At 49.3% G+C, this 16,292-nt stretch overlaps 1 protein-coding gene across 1 annotated transcript in view; it reads left to right on the plus strand.

Moving 5' to 3' along the window:
* The window catches only part of CAPN13 (calpain 13), a 60,067-nt gene that overhangs the window by 31,717 nt on the left and 12,058 nt on the right, over window positions 1-16,292 (plus strand). Inside the window, exons 10-18 of the mRNA XM_072765108.1 lie at window positions 1,258-1,397; window positions 5,106-5,117; window positions 7,302-7,504; window positions 8,525-8,561; window positions 8,902-8,958; window positions 12,017-12,074; window positions 12,185-12,243; window positions 13,946-14,014; window positions 15,813-15,888. Of these exons, the coding sequence (XP_072621209.1) occupies window positions 1,258-1,397; window positions 5,106-5,117; window positions 7,302-7,504; window positions 8,525-8,561; window positions 8,902-8,958; window positions 12,017-12,074; window positions 12,185-12,243; window positions 13,946-14,014; window positions 15,813-15,888 (711 nt within the window). The remainder of the gene's footprint in view (window positions 1-1,257; window positions 1,398-5,105; window positions 5,118-7,301; window positions 7,505-8,524; window positions 8,562-8,901; window positions 8,959-12,016; window positions 12,075-12,184; window positions 12,244-13,945; window positions 14,015-15,812; window positions 15,889-16,292) is intronic.

Here is a 16,292-nt window from a genome sequence, read left to right on the forward strand (position 1 = left end):
ACATAAGAGAGAATATTCCTACCCCATGCTGGTTGGTGTATCTCACAGCAGCATACTGAGATCCCAGAGGTGGGCACCTCAGGACCTGTCTTTGGGCTTCCCTGAGCTGAATTTTGTTGAGTGTGATCTTGGGAGGGTCACATATTCTCATTAAACCTCTTGCTCCCCATTTGCGACACAGATGAGTAAAATAGCTCCCCATAAACATGAACCTGAGTATGTTTACACATCCTCTAGAGAAGCTATACAAATAATTTTGTGTGTGTGTGTGAGTGTGTGTGGTATGTTCACACCTAGACATGTGTGTTTCCTCTCCTTGGCACCCGCTTGTTGAGAATAGTACCCCTCTTTTCAAACCTCCAGGATCTTCACTCTGCCGGTCAGAGAACCTAGGCAGCAGGAGGCCATGGGTGGACTCTAAGGAACTGCCAAGTCATACTTGGGCAGTAAATTTATTGATTCACCTCCCAGAACCTCATCTGTTTGTGGGGCCAAAGTCCTCTTCCCTGGATATAGTGCATATCAATGAATGAAGCAAAATGATACATTGGGGGTGTTTTTAGCAATTCCTAGCAAGGGAAAGAGGGAAGGGAGCTAGGGAGCAAGTACTTGCTGGCCCTGCTAGGTACACCTGAATGCATCATCTTGTTCAGCCTTCACAAGGAGGAGCCTCTGTGTCTCCCCATCCCCCTCTCAGAGCCTCCCAACCTGTGACCTGAACGTGTTGATGTATCTTGACTCCTCTCCATCTTGACTTCTCTTCATTCTTCCATGTATTTGCATCTACCTTACTTAATCCTTACTTCTGTGTCTTGCTCTGGCTCTGCTGAGCACACCTGGAGGGTAGAGTACTGTGGATTGCCATCCCTCTGCCTATTTTCCCTGTCTCCATTGGTGCTTGGGGATTGACCCCATTTCAAGACTCTGATGGTTATCACCAATGCATAAGCTCATACATACAGGATTCTGACATTCCACTTATTATGATAAAAAAGCCTTCAAATTTATGGTTAAGGAAACATTTTCACCAAGTGGGGAATACACTTCCCCTCATTGTTTTTAAAAGGAAGAGACAGAGGCTCACAAAATGAAGAAGCTTATGCCACAATTTGTAACTGTAGGGACTAGGACCTGGGTCTTAGGTGTCTAAATCCAGAGTTTCCAACACAACCCACCAGAACTTTCTGAACCAGCATGGCCTGATCTAGGAGTCGTAGAAGCCATGCTGATCTCCAGTGACAGCTCTTTCTCATGCAGAAGGACCTCTGAGAGACATGCAGTACATCTTCTCTGTGCCAGAGAGCATGGAACATGACAATGTCATCACGTCCTTCAATGTCATGCCACAAAACTTAAAGGCAAAAGGTGAATTTCCACTGACCTTCGAGGTATTCAAGGTAAGGCAGCCTAGTTGAGGGCCATCCCTTTCAGACATTTGTGTATTCCTTGGGCAGAGAGAGAGCAGCTGAGGTCAGCTGGGAGATTTCACTGAACTATCTCAGAGATCAAACCCAAAGGGCTCTAGAGTTCACCTGGTTCAGCTCTCAATTTGCAGGAGAACCTGGGCCTGAGAGGAGATTAGGCTTGACCAGGCTTACAGAGGAACATACCTCCTTCCTGGTGTGCTGCAGGCTCAAACACGTGTTATTCAAAAAATAGTCCGGTCCAAGACCAGCTGTTGTAACAATGCAGATTCCTGGGACTGTCCCAAACCCTCTGAATCTGAACTTCCAATGACAGAGTCTGAAAATCCGTATTGTAACAAGCTCCCTGGGTACTGCTTATGTGTAAGAACGTTTGAGAATCATTGGTTAAACATTGGCAGGAGCTTAAGGAGAAGACTGATCCTGGCTATAAAACCAAGCGGTATGTTTTTCTCTTGTATTTAGACCAAAATCCAGTCAGAGCCTGGTGGTTGGCTTACAAGCATCTGCTTGGCCACTTATCCAAGGCCAGGTGTTCCTCTCCACGTGGCCTTCCCTCTTCCCATGGCACTCCCAAGCAGCTTTGCAGCTCCTGAGGGCCATCCTTCCACCCACAAGCCTGTACACACCCCACTGTGAGGAGGTAATCGGGAAATATGTATTTTTAAGTAATACTTAAAAGTATTACAAAAGAAAATCTGATACCTCTGCTTCCACCTCCTTTACCATATAATTTAATGCATCCCAGAGATCAAGTGAATGGTTCTTAAATCATAGACTCCATGCCCTCTCTGCATGGACTTGGATAAGTAAGATCCCACAACCATCCAATGCTGGGATTCTCTGTCCCTATGGTGGAGTTGAAGGAACAGAGGCTCAGCAAGGTAAGCTGATAAGGTCAGAATTAATGGCAGAGCTGGGGATTGGACATCAGATGTTCCCCAAGCCTTCAGCCAAACATAACCATCACCTCTGTGGCTGGGCCTCTGATTATAGCATCTCTAGGAACAAGCTTCATTCCTGTTCACTAAGCCTAAGGCAACAGTCAGAACCACAACTCATCTGTGACAGGCAGGGCTCCTGGGTACTCTGCTCATGCTGGTGCAGTCCTGTGTCCTGGCTGTAGTTCACTCTAATGAGAAGGCTTCCCCATGATACCGTCCTTCAGAGTTCAAAGTGTGTTCACATTCATTGCCTCAAAAACCATTTTTATAGATGTGGAAGCCAAAGTTGAGAGCAAAAGTGCCCCCCGCCCACCGCCCAAGGTACAGCTAGGAGGGAATGGAAAAGAGCTTGATACCAGAGCTCCTGGTCCCAGGTCTGGGTCTCTCAGGGTTGCTTAGGCACTTCTTTTTCTCATGATGCTCATAGCTTGAAGGAAAACAATGATTCTGGCTCTAGAAGAAGGAGAGCCCTTTGAGTTCTGTTCTGAGTACATTTCTACTTCCCGGTTGCATGAAATCAATGGAAAAGAAATGGTTGGGGTTTGCCTTGGTACTTCTGAGGTGCCTGAAACCATCAAAGGACATCTAAAGATCCAGCAGCAGACAGTTGTCATTTTCCTCACCACCAGGCACCTGATCGCTCTTCCACTTGGTGGAGGGCAGGGTCTAGTTTCTCAGCACAGCAACCAAAGAGACCAAGTATTTCCTCTCCCCAGCCCCTGGATGCAAAGGGATAGATGTGTGAGCCAGGCTTAACCAATTAGATGCTCCTCTCATGACTACCTCCCCCGTCCCCATACTCTAAGTCACTCTGGGTTTGAACTCTTGAGAAAGTCACTAAAAGAAGGAGGACCAGACAAGGAATTATTCACAGCAAATCTTGGGGCCTGGCAGCAGCAGTGCAGGCAGATCCTGGGCTGCCATCCAGCTGCGTAGCTGTCCCCACTGCTTCCCACCCACTTTCCCAGCTGCATTCTCTAGAATTCTCATAAATGGCTTTTTGCTCATCCCACCCTGGTTGGTTTCCCTTGCTTCTGGCCAAGAATCTCTGGTGATTCAGGTGCCTTCCAAGAGGACTCTCATCCTCAGAGTCTCCTAACTCACCTCCAAGAACAAAGGAAAAGGGCTGGGGAGGAATTGAGGCATCTGGCCTACCCAGCCAGGATTGACTAGTTCTCTTATCAGGAAAGAGTAGCAGGAGAGGGCAGACCTGCTATTCTCTCCTAATGAGGACTACTGACCTCTCCTGATGAGAGACAGAAGCCCAGAGAGGGAAAGAGGGCTGCCTCTGCACAACTGGGGATGCCGTTCACATTGCCATCTATGAGTCTGGTGCCCCAGAGCTGGGCATCACAATAGGCTTGTGTTAACCAATTTGCCCAAAATCATTAGAGTTCAGGAGCCCTGGCAAGACTGTAATCCTGTTTTTAAACGCTGCTGAGCCCACTTGTCTACTTTTCAGCCAGAGATGCATTTCTCAATTGTACACTTTGCTAAAAATGCAGTGAGACCAGAGGTCTCCTCAGGCTTCCTGGAGGGCCCAGTGCATCTTTCAGGATCCTGATTAAGTTAAACACCAAAGAACTGTCCAGACTTTGGCAACTCAAGAGACATTTGGGTTCCTTTCCCAGTTCAGCTGAGAAATATGCTATGTGCAGGCCAGTAACAAGACTCTCAGAAGTCTACAGGGCTCTGATGCTGTTTGTGGGTACATGCTGCCTGCATGACTGCTACATATGGTGCTATGGCCCCAGTGTGGTCCTGTGACTCCCAACTCCTGTGGGAGCACCGCTTTGCCTTGCATCACAATAAACATGGGTGAAAGGCAGGATAAAAGGACAGAGAAAAAAGACAAGGGTGGATAAGCCATTTCATCTTCACTCCAAGGCTTCCCTCCTGAGGCTAGGACTTCCCACCTCCCTTCCAGCTCACTCTTTGTTCCCAGAAAAGGCTGCCTGGGCAAATCAACTGGTCTGTATGCATGGTTGCAGGGGGCCAGGATGATAGGATAAGCAGGAGAAAAGAACTGAAACCCACCAACAGTAGAAGACAGGGTTGGGTGGTGGGTCTTCATCACCAAGGAAGCAAAGCAGCTTGCTTTATTCCTCCTCTGCTCCTTAGACTGCTGGGATTGTTTCCACACCCATAAAACAGGGTCCCAGGGTCTGCTTTCAGGGTTACAGGGAAACACCTTGCAGACAGCAGAGTGGCTTAAAAATGGGGCTGCATCCCCAGTGCTTCTTTCTGCCACATGGAAAGACTAAACATAGTATTTTCCCATTCAGATGCACACATACATTCCCTATAAACCCAGGGATTCCTCCCATATTTCACAGTGGCGTGATGGAATAAAAAAGTTTACTCACATTGGAGCTCCCGATGCTGGGAAGCTGACATTTGGTCTAGGTTCTATCTTACCTCTGGCCTTATTGACATCTTGCTCTTCCTTGATTTTATCATCATTGCTATGAAGAATAACCACACCTGGCTGAGCTGACAAAGGGAGAATCTCCTCCCGAGTCCTTCTGTCTTGAGCTCCCTACAACTTACAACAGGTTAGGTTTTCTTTTCACATCTCTGCAGAGGGAATGAGGGATGGTCCCATCCTCTGGGGTGTGCAGAGAACAGGCTGACCGCAGGAGAAGGACCATAGGGCCCTGAGCGGGCTGTTGGCATCTGCTTGCCTGTGTGTTTTGGTTTAGATTCCTGAACCTGCCTTCCTTTTTCTTCCCCACAGGTCGACCCTCAGGTATGGCTCACTGCCTTCTCATGCCTCTGTTGCTGTGCATTGGTAAACTGTTACACCTCTTTCAACACCCGCAACTTTGGCACGCCTCTTGTCATTCCGTGGCTGCAAACTTAGTCTTGCTCTGTCCGGTACCAGGTACAAACTTAGAATGTCCAAGCAGATCAACAGCACAGGACATATTTTTGTTATCCTGGTCTAAAGATTGAAGACCCTGAGCTTTTCTTTGGTTTGACATCTAAGAGGGGCTGCAACCATGAAACCATCCTCAGGAATTTGACCTTTAATAGATAAGATTAATTATAGCCGGTTCTTTCCTATTTAAGAAAACAAGCAGAGCTAACGGCATCTTAGGGGGACTTTAGCCTCATATTCTTTGTCAGCCTCCAAATCCACCACAAACAGGGGGCACGCTCTGCAAATGCACCTGCAGAGCATATCTAGCTCCTCAAACCAAATTGCCACCTCTCCTGAGTAGCTATTCTGGCTTGGCATTGGTACAGGGTGATTTAAGAGTAAGGATGGAGAAGGTCAGATGGAGTTACAGGCACTCAGACCCCTTAAGTGGATGTGGGCTCTTCTGGGCTGTGGCTGCCAGTGGAGGTGCGAGTGCCTGAGAACCAAGGATGGCAGGGAGGGAGCAGGATGTAGCCACAACCAAAATGTAGCACCTAAAGCATTTTTCTGGATCCTGGGCAGCTCCTCCAGGCCTTCCAGAGGTGCCCCAATAGGTAGACAGAGGCCAGGATAGGGGGTCTCTAAGCAGGGTATACTCAGAAGCCCAGACAGAAAGCAGATGACAACGAACAACAGTGGCCCAGCCACAGAGTTGGGTTTAGGATCTGATCTTTTTTTTCTGGCACCCTGGTCATGGGAGTAGAACTTCTGGAAGGGCTTTGAGGGAGATTCAAGTGCAAGGAAAAAAATCAGTGTTCTAATTCCCAGAGCTAGAGAAAGGAGTAAGGACTTGACCCTGGAAAGGGCACAAACCCCACCCTGAGAACCACAGGGTCAGGTCTGTGTGCAACTAGACTCCTATTAATTTGATGCCGGGTCTCTGTGCTAGACCAAGAGCCTCCATCATGCCACATACACTCCTGGCTGCCACTAAGCAAGTCTGCTCTAAAGGATAGTGAGTCTGGACAAGGCTTCAAGAGGCCAATGGAGAGAGGAGAGCAGGGAAGCAGGGAAATTCTGGATTGCAGGAGGCACACACGCTTCTGTACATAACGCCTCCCTGTGTGCACATGCATGTGCTTACATACATACGTACCCAGAGCCACAGGACAGTGCTGACTTTCTGGAGAATTGTTCTCTTCATAGATTTTGCCAGAAGGGCTTACACAAGCCAGCTGGGCCCACTGTTAGCATCAGCAAAATCATTTTGGAGGCTCTTTCCAGCCCTTGCTGCCTACCTGGGATGGTGACCTATCTCCCATCTCATCTTGTAGCCCAGCCCAGTTTCTGCTCTCTGAAAAGAAACTCTCTCTTTCTCCCTGTTTTCCCCCAAGGCAGAGCTCACAAATAATCATTTCACAAAGCAAAACCATTCTAAATGGAATCCCCATGCTTGACTGTATTGGAGAAAATTATTTAGTAAAGGGTTTTTATTATGTAATATGTATGTGACATCTGGTAATGGGAACTGCATTATATTTATTGTTTTATCTCTAAGAAAGTATTGAAATAAAAGGAAAATGATCAGAGCCTATTATTCTCCAATGAGAAGGAATTCCAGGGCTCTACTGGGAAGATGAGATGGAGAGAATGGGGTCCATCCAACTCTGCTGTGCTTTAGAGTCTAAAAAGTGCTATAAAAGGTTCAGGAGAGAAGGAGCTTCAGGAGTTCCAAAAGTAATTCAGAGTTGGAACAATTTCACTCGTTTCCATGGAAGTCTTTATATAAGCAGAGAGATAAACCCCCAAGACCCAGGATACTGTGGGATTTAATGAGATAAAACCATGTGCCATATTTTTTCGCATTCATTGTGGTGTCAGCGTCTATATTAAATAACAGTCTGAACTCTGTGGCATTTTGAAAATCCAGGTAAGCACTTATCTCTCTTTCTAGGGTCAGTAAGGTTGTTTTGGTGAATGGAGAAGGGTCTGGAAGGGTGGTGGGTCTCTCTAGGGGGGCTTGGCCCACGCATGTAAAGGGCTTTCTGACCATCCTCATGTTTCTTTCAGTTCCAGCCCTTCTGGAAGAGGTTGCCATCCACCTTCTTTTCTCAGTTCAGAAATGCTATTGAGGGTGTAGTTTTTAAAACCAAGTGCAACCTCACAAAGTACTTCAGTCTGAACCCTGGGACCTACGTGGTGGTCATCTCTGCATACAGAGAAGAAGTTGAGTTTTTGCTCCGAATCTTTCTGAAAATGCCAGAGGGCGATAGGTACAGAAACTCTGAGCTTCTAAATGTTTTATTCCACTTGATTTTATAAAGACACATCATGTCACCTTATACAGCAGGTACTGTGTCAGTAGAGGACATGGCATGGGTCTCGCTTGCAAGAAGCTCAACACGAAGGGTGATGAGAGAGTCTGAACCAATAAGGAAACCATGAACAGGTTGGGGGCACTGCTGGGTGCAAGTGCAGAGTCACATGGAAGGATGGAGGAAAGGGACCCGACTCTGGCAAGACGGACTTAGAAAGGCGTCTTGGAGACAATTGTCTGGAAACAATTTGAACTAGTCCTTGATGGAAAACATAGTCTAATGTGTAAAGGAAAATGTTAATGCAGATAGAAGAAAGAAAGCATGGGCAGAAGCAGGGAAGTGGGTGAGCACAGGGCCTGTTGAGGTATAAGCAATGTCATATGCACAGGAAGGTGCTACATGGCCTGTGTGGCAGTTGTCTGGAATGTGACCAGGATGGAAGTATGGTCAGTACATCAGGGAGACAGTGAAATATGGGTCTGAAAGACAAAGTCCAGTTGTGGAGAGTCTTCAGTGCTAAGTCAGTGGTCAAGACTGGGATCACCAAGCACACATCCTGTTGGGGACCTTCTCCCCTATTGGCCCTAAAGCTATAATCGTGGCCATCTTTACAGTTGAGCATGGGTGATGCCTCAGTCCAGCATGTCACATAGTCACTGTACCACCAGAACTGGAACATAAGACAAAACTTATCTGCCATCTTGGCAATGAGGGTCGCTGTACCTATGTGTGTGGTTGTGAAAGGAACCATTTGCTAAATAGCTTGATGATGTCCAGTCAAAAGCCTGGACACGTGGTTATGATGCTTACCTGTCTGCCCACTCTCATGGCCGCCCACTTCACATTGTGCTTTGCTGAGGGCCCTTAACTCAGATCCTTAGTGTAAATGTCTAATGCCACCTAGGATGTCCTCCATATGCCAGCTCCCTTTAAATACCCATTCATCCATGTCACACTGTTTCCCTGGTTTTCTAGGAATCTGGACAGCAATCTCAATCTTACACCACTGAAGGTAGGTATCTGAAGGTTTGGTTGGCAAGCTTCATTGGCCGCATCCTATCCCCAAGAATTTCTATCTCCTTCTTACCTCAGCACGGAACAATGAAAACAGAGACACCATAACGGCCTGATGATGGCTCAAAGGGTCAGGGCAGAGGGCAAAAGACCAAGCCTGAGCCAATCACCTTCTTTTTACAAGCTTTCGTGTTCCCATTCCCCTACAAGTTTTATCCGATTGCTGGATGAAGCTTCTGTCTCAGATCTGGGTGTGGGGAGCAGTTCTTGTGTCTTCACTGTACCAGATAACCTCTTTCCCCAGAAATTTAATATTAACTATTTTCCTTTTGATCCAGGCAAGTCTTCCAGAAAGTGACTCTCAAGAAAGCATCTTCCTCAAATATTCTCAACAGGTACAGTACTTACTTAGCACTTAGGGACGAGTGATGGAGGGACTGGAGGCAAGGAAACCTCTCCCAGACCCTTATCAGGGTACAGAGAAGAAAGTGACTTGGTGGGTCATTTTATCAGCCTCTCTCCTTGGATGTCTCCAGAACTGATCTGGCTACCAAACCCTGGAGAGCAGTAGCACCCTAGCTGGGTGACATCTGGGATGGAGTGTAGAGCTTGGTAAGGGTGGGGCTGATTATAGGGGGGTGGTGGTATTTTAAATCTTTAAACAAGTAATTAGCAATACCCCCGAAAGCTTTCCTTATGCTCTGCAACCTCCCTTGGCATCATTCCTCCCGGGAGCTAGCCAGCTTCAGAAAGCACCAATGGTGTTTTTCCTGCCAAGCCACCTATGTGCACAGAGGATTTTCTTAATGGTTTAATAAACCGTTATAAAGAACTCCTTGACTTGCCAGGATAAAAACAGCTGCCAAGGGCTTTGCACAATGGGCCTTTTTCCATTGATAGTCACGTTGGTTTGGGAAATGCAAAGTGATAGATAGATATGACCATGTGTACCATGCTGGTCTTGGGCCAGGCAAAGGCCAAGGACAGGAAGGATGCCAGGAATTCAGAGGGCTAATGGGGGTAACTAGGAGGCAGTTTAAAGGGAAATTATTCAGGCAGCCTGGGCCCAGAGGGAAAAACAAGGAAAAATGAAGAATGTGCCTGTCGTGAAAGGAATGTGTTTCAAGGAGCTGCTCAATATGGAATCAATAGTGGCCCAGGATTCAGGTCCACACATGGGCTGATTCAGAAGGCACTTCACTTGATGCAAGACAAGGTCTGTCCAGATGATTATCCCCAGCCTGTGAGCTCCCAAAGGCAGGGATGGCATCATATGCATTCCTTGTCCCCAATATCTATCACTGTCCTTGGCACAGAGAAGGTGCTCAGTCAATCTGCATTGAATTAAGACAGATTAGCTTCTCCAGAGCAGATGTCCAAACTAAGTTTACTGCCCTGAAGCAATCAGCAGGACCTAATTAGGATACCTGAGACCAGGCTTCCTTCAGGGGCAGATGGCAAAATCCTCGACATGGTTCATGCACCTGCACATCTGAAATAAAAAATATAATTTGTCATTTGACAAATGGTACAGATTTCCTCTAATCAGGGTTTTTCCAAACAACCACCAAATGTCTCTTCATAGAGGGTAACTGGTAGCCCAGATGGGGCCTTTGTAGGAATTAAAAGACACAGACAGCTTTGTGCCAACATGCACAGCTCGGAAGTGGAATAGGCTGAACTACACCCCCTTCTCGCCCCTTGGCTGCACACCCTTGAACAGGACTGATGTAGCATCATTCTGCACAATCTGTAAACTATCCTCAGAGGTTCTATCCTCAAAGGAAAGATGAAAGCAAAATGGGCTCACTGAGTCTTCTCTCCTGACCTCTTGTATCTGTTTAGCCTTAAGTGAACGTGATGACATGGCTCCCACTCCCATGAGTTACCTTCCTCAGCCATGACGGTGGTGATGGTATTATAACTCAGGGTCTGCCTGGGAGAAAGGAAGGACATGCTCAGCCTCTGAGTCAAGTCATGTCCATCTGTCTACCATTTACTCCATTGGCAAACATGTACCAAATACCCAGGAGATGCCAAGTACCACGCTAAGCATTGGGAATGCAAAGCCTGCATCCTCAGGGATCTAATGTTGAGGTGGTGGAGACAGATATGCAATTCTTTGGGTATTTGTTTAAGGCAACCCTCATCTCCATTCCTATCCTCATCTTCTCAAGCATTTTGGTGGTTCCTAGATGCAGGGTCCAGGTAGGAGCTGTCCTAGGATAGAAGGAAAGAGACACGGTCCATGTCCCACAGCTACTTATATCCTAGTTGGTGACCTAGGTAAGTTAGAGTTCCTCGCCAACTGCTCTGCAAGTTAGGTGACATGATTCTTTTGAGGAAAACACTCTGTTGACGGTGGGCACACAATGCTGACTTTCCTGACATAACCCACCAATGAGATGTTGGAGGGATGACCTGAGGGCCAATTTCTAACACTGGCAGCATTTTTCACGTTCTCCCCTAAGGACAGGCTGGGGGGCTGCTTTCATTTTCATCTGGGTGGTGAGGCCAATCCTGGGGACAGCATGCCTGGCAGTCTATGGGGTGCCTGTTCTCGGAAGAACCCAACAAAACACCTTCTTCCACCTGATCCAGCCCCACTCTACAAAGCCACTTGCTGAGGGACCTCACTTCAGCTCCTTCCCCCATGCAAAGCTCTCCCAGGGTGCTGATGACCCATCGTCTCCCCAGCTTTTAGCAGCCCGCATGTAAGAAATGGCCACGCACAGCATGGCTCTGCTTCTCTGTGGAATCATCATGGAACACACTGCCCATAAAGCTGCTCAATGTCCCTAGTAGAAAATTGAATGCAGCTAACAACTTCAGAAGTTTAGGCTAGGGAAAGTTTCTCTTCCCTCAGCCTCCACTGCTTCCTGTTTTTAATCCAAAGAAAAGCCATGTCTTCCTCTTTGCCTCAGTGGCTAGGAAGACTAATGCTAAGTGATGTGCTCAACTAGAGCAGCTTCTCTTAGCCTAGATTCCTGACACTTTCATTCTCTTCTATCTGTGCGAGCACACATACATGCTCATGCTCACGCTGACACACAATAGTCCTATTTTCTCTCCATCCCTCTCTGGATGCAGATGGGGAAACATACCTACAGGGCTGAGTTGATTCATTCAACACACCTCCTGAGAGGCTCCCAAGAGCTGGGTATGGTGAGGAGGAAGCAACTCCTGCTTTCAGTCCAATAATAAAAGAAGAAGTCAATGCAAGGTGACCCACACGTGGTAGCAAAGGTCAGGAGTGATGAGCACTACAGGCCTTCAGGGGAGGGAGCATCACCATGATCTGGAGCAATTGGGAAAGGCATCATGACAGGCTGAATGGGTGCGGAACGGGAACAAAGGGCTTAGAAGTGTGAGGACTTCTACAGAGTAAGGCAGGCGTGCCCCTCAACTCCTGGACACACATGGATTCTTGCATTCTTCTCTTGTTCGGATCAGGGACTGTACATAGATGCCACCCAGCTTCAGAACCTTCTCAACCAGGAGTTTCTCAAAGGTAAGGTCAGACCCACAGGCCTACTGGCCCCAACCTCATCCCCACTGCTGAGCTAGTCTAGTGTCACCCCCACCCCTGACATTTCCATTTTCCCTGTTCTCCACCCCCAGGAACTTCAGGGGACACATTCTCTTTGGATGAGTGCCGGAGCATCGTGGCTCTGATGGATGTATCCTTTGCTGTGCACAACCCCCTCCCCCACACTCCTGCAGCTCTAAGAGCCCATCTGCTCTGTGGGCTTCCCTGGGGGTCTAATTAGGATGTTAGGAACGCTTTTCACTCGCAGTGTTTTCTCCTCTTTGGTTCTAAGGGCTCACCAAAGAGCCTGGGTTCCTGTGGATTCTATGCTGACCCACCACCTCTCCTGAACAATCACAGCAACAGTGTCAATGGTTACCAACTATCAGGCATCTTGGCATGCCAAGAATAGTACTGGGATATCCACTTTTCCTTGTAGTTCTTGCAATAACCCTTAGATAGAAGAAGTATGATCCCTCACAGGAAAGAGAGGGAAGTCCAGAGAGGCTAAGCAGTTTGTTAAGTAATCACACAGCCAGTCAGAATTTGTGCCAGGATTTGAAGAGTGTTCAGCCCCCCAAAATCTGTGTCCTAACATCATTCTGTATACCTTCTGGCAGCACCAATGAGGGCTGTTTTCCTCCCACCCCTCCCCTTAACCACCGGGTGGGTCTTCACTTTCCTTATTCAACAAGCCCCAACTCAGTAAAGATAACAACCTCTGAAACTTGGAGAAAACGCCCCGGTCTACACAGCAGCTGTACCCCGTTAGTGCAGAGGACCGGGCTGGAGCAGTCCGTGGGCACGAGTGGCCAGGCTGGGGATCGAACCCAGGGTTCCCGACTCCTGTCCTGACTGCCCCCCCACAGTGAGCCATTTCTCCCCAGGAGAGACTGGCGCCCAGCTGCACCCTGGGCTCTTCCCTGGGTGTCTGCGGCCTCCCCGGGGTGAGACAGATCCCTGGCTCCTCCACGGTTAACAAGGCCCAGTTGGGAGGAGGCCGTGGTCGAGCCAGAGGGCCTCTTGAGAAATCATAAATCAGGCCCCATCTCCGCTGGCCATGGCTTGGAATCACCCGGAGACACTGCCCATGCCCTGCGGGTGAATCAGAGTGGCCCGCGGCCCCCCACAGCCCTGGACAGGTAATCTGGGCGAGGGGCTGCCTGCCAGGCCCCTGCAAAGGCAGGTCTGTGCCGCCCCCTCCCGCCCACCGCTCCCCACCAGCAACTCCGAGGATGGGTTCTTCTCCTCACATTAGCTCTCATTAAACCCACTGTACTCCTCCGGGGTGAGCAGGGCTGGTTCTTGCACCTTCCTTCCGCTCACGTGCACCCTGGTGCTGCTTCGGGGGCTGCAGTGAGCCCTCGTACTCCTCCCTCCTCTCCCCTGCCAGGGACCCCACTTCTCCTGCTGCAGGCCTTCTGGGCTCTGTCTTCCCCTGGCTGCGAGGGATGCTGACCCCCCTTTTCTCGGGGCTGTTTTCTCCTTCTGGTTGTCCATTTTCCTTTGTAAAATAAAACGAAGCCAGGTCCCCACAGACAGTGGGGCTGGCTGGGGTGGGGCCACATCCAGGTGACACTGGGCTGATGGTGTTACTAGTTTTTTTTTTTTTTTTAAGATTTTATTTATTTATGATTTCATGAGAGAGGGGCAGGCTCCATGCAGGGAGCCCAACGTGGGACTCGATCCCAGGTCCCTAGGATCAGGCCCTGGGCTGAAGGCGGCACTAAACCGTTGAGCCACCTGGGCTGCCCAAGATGGTGTTACTAGTTGATGGATGGACCTGCTTCTGGCTCTGTCGCGGGGCTTCTGCTCCCTGCATGCTGCACAGTTAACTCTTAACTCCCCACCAGCTGAATACGAATGGGCGGCTCGAGCAAGAGGAGTTTGCGAGGCTCTGGGGCCGCCTTGTCAGCTGCCAGGTACGGGCATGTTCTCTTTTTGTCCAGCTTAGCAAATATCTACTGGGTGCCCCACATGCACAAGGTTGAGGGCTGTGAAAGAAGAGGAACCCAGCCCTGCCCTCATGCAGGCTCGCGTTTTGTTCAGGGAGACTACACACACCACTAGGAGACACAAGGCAGTGCCCGAGCAGGGGAGGAACGCTCTAGGAGGTTGAAGGAGAGAGGGGTCACCGTGAACTGTGGCTAAGGCCGCCAGCTAGCATCACCCTCCCCACTTCTCCCCTGGGTCCCTGAGACATTCCCCCCAGTACACTTGTTCATCTCCCTCCCTTTCTGTCCATCTGCCAGTTAGGACAAAATCACAGAGGTAGCTTCAGCATGGCCTCACCATTGTTCCCAGGACAAGGTCTAACCTCATCAGCGGTGTGCACAACATCCTTGAGCTGGGACCCTACTTTGGGGTCCAGGAGGAGCCTTCGTATTTATCCCACTCACTCCTTTAGACCCCAGCTGTGATACTCTGAGGCTGGCCAGGACCGTTCACCCCGACAGTCCAGCCTTAAGAGTCGCTTCCTGTGAGGTTTCACCTGCCGCTAGGCCCAAGTTACTTCCCTCTCAGCTTCTAATGCTTGAACCCACAATAATGTGATAAAGTGTTCCCATGGGGCTATACAAGGATGTATCACCTGTCCCTGGCAGGGTCATTTGGCTTCTCACAGGGCATTGTAATGGCTGGTATGTCTCCCACCCACCATTAGACTGCAGGGCAGGGGCTTCCTCACATTCATCTGCTTCCCCCAGCATCTTTCTTAGTGTCTAGTATACAGCAGGCACTCAAAAATGCTGAACAAATGACCAAACTAATGATTTACCAAACGAGTGAATCCCAGTTGAGAGCTTTCTTTAGACTCACCAAAACCAAATAAGGCCAGCCCAAACTCGTTCTTGGGCTGCTATTTCATAGTAACTGTCGCCCTGTGGGCCTGGGTCACACACCTGCTGGGGGTAGGTTGCCTTGGAACAACTCCTGCGGGGCGGCTGAGCAGAGGCCCAGATGGGAAGCCTGAGTCTGGTCGTGTGGCGACCGCATGCTTCCTCCCAGCAAGTCACCTGTCCGAGCTCCTATTTGTCACCCAGGAAGTGTGGTGTTGATCAGGATTCTGATGAAAACCAGGGAGAGATAGAAAAGTCCAGGATGCACAGAGAGCCACCATCTCCTGGGGCTGGGCCAGGACCCAGGACACAGCACCCACCTGCCTGCTATACAAGCACTCACTACCGTGCAAGGCATGTTCCTAAGCTCTTTGTGACGATGTGCTCCTTGCCCCTAGCAGCAGTCCTGTAAGGCAGGGCAGGTACTGTACTTGGTGCTGTGCTGCAGGTAGGGAAACCGAGGCCTGGAAAGATTAAGTCACTCGAGACTAAGTCATTTAAACCCAGTGGTTTGGTTGCAAAATCTGTGCTTTTAACCACCACCTGAAGCAGTCTTGAGCGCTCTACACCTCCTGAATGCAGCAAGCTGCCGCGTGTCAGGAGCCCAATCTAGGAGGTAGGGAAGGAAAGAAAGGAGGTTGGGAGAGAGGAACCCCCAGCCCCACAGCGGGCTGCCAGGGTGGTTGGCTTCACCAGGCAGAGCCCACTCCTGCCTCCCCAGGCGCTGAGCTGAGCTGGCTCTGAGCTGGAGCCACTCCTGGGGTATTGAAGCAGTCTCCAGGGATTAAAAAAGGGATTTCTAGAACCCCTCTCTACCCGGGACTTCCTCTTTAAGGTGATCGCGGGCACTCATATGGACTTCTTGCTTCCTTTCCCAAATCAGAGTGTTTTCCAGATCATCCAGAAGCGCTCTGGAGTTTTTCTGGGTTTGGATTTGTGGAAGGCTATGACGGATACAGGTAAAGCAGGGGCCTCTCAGTGCCGTCATGATCGGGGCAGCGGTAATGGTGGGGTGTGTGTGTGTGTGTGTGTGTGTGAGAGAGAGAGAGAGCAGTGCCCACCACTCACGTGCTGTAGGCAAGGCTGGTGCAGGAGAGCTGGGTGTTCAGGAGAGAGCGGATGTCAGCCTCGGTGTTCTCCCTTGATTTCCACCAGCTTCTGTGGGCTTCTAGGCTCAGGACTCAGACACCATCCTCCCCAACCTGAGATCTCCTGTGCCAGTCAGTTTTCCCAATTACCTTTTGTCTCCAAACGGCTCTGTGTGAAAATCACCCCACACCACTGATATCCCACCAGAACTCAAGCTTGCTTTAGAGACACTTCCATCCCAACATGTGGGCTGTCAGGGTTAAACACTCATGAG

Source organism: Vulpes vulpes, chromosome 8 (assembly GCF_048418805.1).
Source record: "Vulpes vulpes isolate BD-2025 chromosome 8, VulVul3, whole genome shotgun sequence".
NCBI lineage: Eukaryota > Metazoa > Chordata > Mammalia > Carnivora > Canidae > Vulpes > Vulpes vulpes.